General features: G+C 36.5%; 1 protein-coding gene across 2 annotated transcripts; it reads right to left on the bottom strand.

Annotated features, from left to right (window-relative positions):
- Nucleotides 1–457: 457 nt before the first annotated feature.
- LOC115960321 (ABC transporter C family member 5-like) lies at nucleotides 458–5872 on the bottom strand. 2 transcript variants are annotated; one of them, XM_031079155.1, is made up of 8 exons: nucleotides 5175–5872; nucleotides 4852–5016; nucleotides 4006–4300; nucleotides 3202–3416; nucleotides 2729–3034; nucleotides 2284–2347; nucleotides 1941–2180; nucleotides 458–1071 (listed from the first exon to the last, which is right to left on the bottom strand). In XM_031079155.1, the coding sequence occupies exons 1-8, from the start codon at nucleotides 5757–5759 to the stop codon at nucleotides 959–961; spliced, it is 1983 nt and encodes a 660-aa protein (XP_030935015.1). In that variant the 5' UTR covers nucleotides 5760–5872; the 3' UTR covers nucleotides 458–958. The 2 variants fall into 2 exon arrangements, with proteins under 2 accessions (XP_030935015.1, XP_030935016.1); XM_031079156.1 differs by lacking the exons at nucleotides 458–1071; nucleotides 1941–2180; nucleotides 2284–2347 and adding an exon at nucleotides 2473–2643.
- Between the last annotated feature and the right edge of the window lie 390 nt (nucleotides 5873–6262).

A 6262-nucleotide genomic window follows, 5' to 3' on the forward strand; every position in this document is an offset into this window, starting at 1 on the left:
CAATCCTTTATTAAAAGGAAGCTGCAAACGCTTTTAGGAATCAGTTCAGCAATGAGATTCAAAGATTGCACGTAAACATTGTTCAAAGCTGTTCCTTGTGGGATGGGATTGGAAGTTAGAAGGAACATCCAAGAAAAATAGTCAACCTATTGCAGATGCATATTTAAAAGTATTCTCTATTTTTCCATATATTTGAGAAAATATAAAGAGAATACAAGAAGCAATGGGGAAGAGTAAGAGTATGCTCCACCACAAGAACAATAAAGGGATCACTCTATTTAACGTAAACACAATGAATATCATCCCTCTCGTACTATGAAGGCAATTCGTAGTTGGATTAAGGGGGATTCAGTGTAACCAAGTTATTACATTTTCTTTTTTTCTTTTCTGCGAAAAAAATAAATAAAATAAAATAAAAAGGCTTCTACATTTACTGGACTTGGAAATGAAAACAAGAGACAATGAACATGATAGAAAAAATGAATTGAATTCTGAGTCTAACATCTTGATCTAAATTGCATTTTCACTAGAAATTGTGGGATTGACATTGACTAGTTCAGCTCTACAAATTCCCTAACAAAATAACAACCTCCTGCTTCAGTCTAAACACTACATTATTGAACACTAATTTCTTGCCCATTTTCTCTTCCGTGTAATTATTATTACCTCTACCAACCCCACTTATTTTTTGTGTTACAAAGCATGCCAACCATGCATGAATTCCCCAGTTATGCTTAAGGGGATGAATTAACTCAAAATCACTTTGAACTAATAACTTATTTTTTTCCTTTGGGGTCCTGCTGGTTTGATAACACAACACGCACCTTCGTTCCACATGTTTGTGTATCAATGTGCTGGATGGAGCAGCAAAAGTGGAGCAGACTCAGCTGGTTCAGTTTTGGGTAGTCCTCTGTCCTTGCTGCTTTGACTTGGTTCTCAGGCATGCATGGCATCCATTTTAAAAATCTGGCATGCCACTTGACCGTGATGAATACTCAGTTACCAATTTGAAAAACATTGATGATTTATCCTCTAATAGTCGCATTGGAGTATCAAACTCTGCAACTCGGCCTGCAAAATTATCAAAACAAGTTTCATGAGCAAAGAACCTGTGTGCATTCCCCCCAACCTTAAATCCCAACCAGAAACAGAAAACAGAAGCCACAGAAAAATCAGGTAGTGGAAATTAATATTAAGATAATTCAGAATCATGCCCTGTCAGACCCAATTCCAAAGAGTTTCAAGGAGTTCAGATTTACTTTTAGTTTCCTGTGTCAATTTGGGAAATAAACAATAGATCATGAATCTACAGTAATAGGAGCAATAATAGCTGCATCCAGTGCAAAAAAGGACAGTCAAATCATTGAAAGGCCATAAGCACATGGACAACTTTCTGAAATTAATCTACCATCAAAACTCATATTATTGAAGTTACTTTCAGTTATCTGAATAAAATCTCACATACATGGATTATGATTGAATAAAGTGAACCAGACCACCAATAAGGCTATCACAATCTGGGCGTGGTGGACTTGGTGGGGGCATAATCTACAGCAATATGCCTAAAATTTGCTTTACATTCATATGTATGGATAGTTCAAAAAAAATTCTTTAGGAAAACCCTCTTACAACCAAATTGGAAGATCGTAGTATAAAATGAAGCAAATGTAATGGATACAGTTTTTAATGATCTTGAAACACTTCCAAGTATGCTCCCTTTTCCAGCCACATTTTCCATATAACATTCTTAACCCTTCCTTAACAGATACATCCACCAATTGAATGTATAAAAAGCATGATGAAAACTGAACATTTAGATATATAACCTAACCTATATGAAATACCACTTGAGTTCATTAGTACTAATCACAAATGTCACACTTGAGGCCAGACCTATATGTCGCAATGAAATAATGAGTTCAGAGTTAAACTTTACATACCATCACTGAGTACCAGAACTAGATCGCTGTCGATAACAGTTGGAATACGATGTGCAATTGTGCATACAGTACAATTCTTAAACTCAGTTCGAAGAATCTTCTGGATGAGATTGTCAGTGGCTGAATCAACTGATGCTGTTGCTTCATCAAGCACCAGTATCCTTGCCTGCTTAAGCAAAGCCCGACCCAAGGACACAAGTTGCCGCTGACCCACGCTCCAGTTATCTCCATTTTCAAGCACTGCAAAACAAAGTACAGCCGATCAATCACACATAACTCCAAAGGCTTAGTGAAAGAGAGAAATTTACAACATAATTATAGTAGGTGATATCTTGCCACATACCTGGTGCATCAAGCTTTTGCTCCTTAGCCCGGATTATCTCTCCAAGTTGAGACTTATCAAGTGCCTGTGCCAAATCAAAATAAACCAATTAGTCAGGGGCATATTATCATACATAATCACTATTTATTTTAAACTATTTTATAATCTATTATAATTTTTGGTTTTCTTATATAAACTTGGTCTTACGCGATGTGCATCCACAGGTTTGAGTGCAGGAATCAGCCTCTCCCAAAATAAAATTGGGGTAAGGCTGCTTATCAATCACCTCTCCCAGATCCCGCAAAAATGGGAGCTTTGTGCACTAGGTACGACCTTTATATTGAAATATTTTCTTTTGTTTACATATGATTCTTGATTAAGCTGTGCTTCACAGATGAATGAAACAATAAAAACTTCAACAAAAAAAAAAAAAAAAAAAGGAATGTGAATTAAAGTTGATACAAACCTGCCAAATTTCATGATCTGAATGCTCTTCAAGGGGATCAAGATTGTTCCTAATGGTACCTTCAAATATGGTAGGATCCTGAGGTATGATACTCAGACGGCTACGAAGATCATGAAGGCCAATTTTTGAAATATCAATGTTGTCTATAATGATCCTCCCACCTTCTGGTTCAATTAATCGAAACAAAGCCTGGATCAAAGTAGATTTACCACTTCCAGTACGCCCAACAATTCCAATCTTCTTTCCACCTGGAAATTTACAGGTTACGTCACGAAGAACCACAGGCAGATTCTCCTTATAACGAACCTACATAGGGAAAAGGGAGTGGGGGGGGGAGAGAGGGAGAGAGAGAAAGAGAGAGAGGAAAGAATAGAAAAGGGAAAAATGTCAGCAACAAAGTTCAAATGCCAAGAAACCTTTATCGTCAATTTTAAAAAAGCACAAGCATGTCAAGGTCAAACTGAACTGCATACCTTTAAGTCATTCATTTCAATTGTTCCATTCTCAGGCCATGAGGATGGAGGTCGAGAGTCCTCAATAATCGCTGGGGCTTCTCCTGGAATTTGGCTGTACTGATAAATCCTTTCTATGGAAATAATTTTGTTTTCAAGCTTGCAAAAGCTAAGTATCCATCGCGATAGGCGTGCATTCAAATTAAGGCCATATGTCACAGCAAGGCCTGCCATGCCTACAGAGAAGAAGCAACCATGCTTAGCAAAAGTATATTATCAAAAATTAAGGCATTTGATCAGGTGCCTACTTTGGAACTTCCAACTCACATTTTACTCTTCCATTATTATTTTCAAAATCAAGTAATTTTTCATCACTTGCCTCCCCAAGACCAAAGTTAAATATGACAAACACAAATCAGTAATCTTAAGATACCATACATGTGCACAAAGAACATTTTGTGACTTAAAAAGTGTTGAAGTGCATGCTGAAAACACAAGTCAACACAAACTGAATAAATTAGAAAAGGAAAAGGAAAAGGAAATATCATGTCCAAAGTTAGTTTTTGACAATTGAGGGCTCTCAATAGGTTGGCAGTGTAAAGTCCGAATGGTAAAAAATACCACATCGCAGAAATTAATAGTCCCATTACACCAACTACCAAGCAGGTTTTTTCTGTCTGGAGTGTATGCTTTAAATGCAGGAAATGGCACATCAAAACATTTTCACCTTATTATTTCACTGGACATGTCACTCCACACTCATACAGAATTTTTCTCATAAGAATAGGCAGAGAAATTTGAGGATGGGAGAGGCAATATACTTACTTGGATCGATACTCCCATGTGGAAAGCTCACAAGTAAAACCATGCAGAAAGCAAATACAAAAGTTGAGAGTAACTCCATCCGTAGGCAAAGCCATTCAATAGCTGAGAGACTGCAGAAGAATGGGCGAGCAAAACTATCAAGAAGGAAGAGGTTCCTCTTCATGAACCTTTTTTCTTGTCCAAAGCCTCTTATTGTTGCTGCTCCAGCAATAGATTCACCAAAAAGATTGATAATTGGAGATTTCTGGATGCTGACAATGCGAACCAATTCCCTTGATGAAGCCATGTAGTATTTCTGCCATGCCAGAGATATACGAATATAAGTTACATAGTCCTTTTGGTAAATGGCATTAAATAAGATTCAGAATTTTCAAATCACCACTTCCAAGTCCGAAGTAATTAGTGAGAGGGTTCATATTTGCTTCAAATTAAATCAAAGAAGTGCTTCCCTAACAATTAAGTGGAATATTAACTTTCACAAGATTGACGGAATGGACCATTAACACAGTAAGTATTGTGTATACAAGCAGAAAACGGAAAAGGAGAAAAAAGAAGAAATAAGGTGTAAGGTGAATTGATTAAAAGATGCATAATATTTGAGAATTGAGATTTCTTAATAGCATAAGATGTTCGATGCACATTGATACAGACCATCTTTGGACATAAATTATGTGTTTAAAAATTTGAAAACTGAACTATATACACACCAGTTATTGGAAATAACGAGAATGGAAAAGTGCTTGAGAAGGAAGCTAAAAATTTAGCAATTTCTTTCCCTTTCATTTGAAACAAAAAGAAAAATGAGCCTGATATTACAAAAATGGGAGCAAAAAGAGAAAAATTCACCTGCATCCACAAGCAGGCAATGGCCATAGGAACAACAAGAAGCAAAATTTGCCAGGTAACCGTTGTCATAACACCAACAATGCCAATAAGCTGAATTGTCGTTGAAGCAAACCCACCAAGTCTAAAAGGAATATCAAGATCCACGACACTTTGATCAACTGACACCTGCAATGTCATGAATAATCTGTGACATCAGATAATGTGAACAAAGGGAAGATCAAAGAAAAATAGAAATAAATATTACATAGAGAGATAGACAGATACATAAGAGAAAAAAAAATTTCAAGTTGCATATGTTTTTCCAGTGAAATCAAGCAACTTACACGATTCAAGATCCGTCCAGCTGGAGTAGAGTCAAAGAAAGACATTGGTGCTCGAAACACACTTCTAAGCATATTCAGAAACAATTTCTGTGCAGCCGCCAGACCAAACGTAGCTACCAGAACAGCTCTAACAAATACAAACCAAGAGCTTCCAAAAGCAAAGGCCATATAAACAACTAATAGGACCATAGGACTAACTTTAGGTTGATCTCCTTCTGTTTGGGGATTAGCCCAAGCCATCCACCAATTACTAGCAATTTGAAGGAACTGAAACAGTGCTTGTGCAACAATTATGAGTGGAATCAATAAGCCCTTATATGCTGCAGCCATATATGAGAAGTACACACTCATGTTGACCCTTCCCCTTACCCGCTCCTCTTCCTGAACAAGCTGCTTTTTCCTTAAGCGTTTTGCTTTCTTTTTCTCTTTTATTGCTATCTGGTCCAAGGGCGACACAACTTCTTGCACTTCCTTCGACAAACTGTCAATACCATTTTCAGCTGTAACACATGTTTTACCAAGTACAAGGGACCCAGACAGAGATGGGCTTTCATCTGAATCTTCTGAGTGACAAGGAATATCCATCGCTTCGATTGCTTCATGGTGAGCTGAGACCAAAGTATTAAAATCAGTTCCAGCTTGTAAAAGTTCATCATATTTTCCTGCTTGTATAATGCGGCCTGCTTTAAGAACCTACAAATATAGAGAATTGTTTGTTAGCTTTTTTCAGGACCGTACCATCATATCAGAGTCTCTGGTGGATATTTAAGCTAAAGCATACAAAACCTCATTCGTGTTAATTTATAAACCCACAATAGAAAAATATAAAATATAAAATAAAAAAATAAAAAATAAAAAATTTCAGTAATAAAGTCAAGCAACCACAAAGGCTTAGTGACTCAAAAGATAAAATGCCAATAATTATTTAACTCTTGGATTTTGACCATGCTCTAATATTTTTACCAAAATACTAAAATATCAAAAGTTATTTGAGGGCTAGAGCTTTTAGTCAAAGAATCAAAATAAGCTGAGAACACCTGAATTTCTATTGAATAATTGTTGGAATAGCCATTTTTTTAACATGATAA

This window comes from Quercus lobata, chromosome 9 (genome assembly GCF_001633185.2).
Source record: "Quercus lobata isolate SW786 chromosome 9, ValleyOak3.0 Primary Assembly, whole genome shotgun sequence".
In the NCBI taxonomy this organism is placed as follows: domain Eukaryota; kingdom Viridiplantae; phylum Streptophyta; class Magnoliopsida; order Fagales; family Fagaceae; genus Quercus; species Quercus lobata.

Bases quoted from the DNA above. Each gene is read 5' to 3' on its own strand.
- LOC115960321 (XM_031079155.1), bottom strand. From the start codon at position 5,759: ATGGATATTCCTTGTCACTCAGAAGATTCAGATGAAAGCCCATCTCTG. The intron at 3,035-3,201 runs GTATGCAGTTCA...TTCCCTATGTAG, and splicing joins TTGAAATGAATGACTTAAAG to GTTCGTTATAAGGAGAATCT. The intron at 1,072-1,940 runs GTATGTAAAGTT...ATAATTTTGCAG, and splicing joins AGTTCTGGTACTCAGTGATG to GCCGAGTTGCAGAGTTTGAT.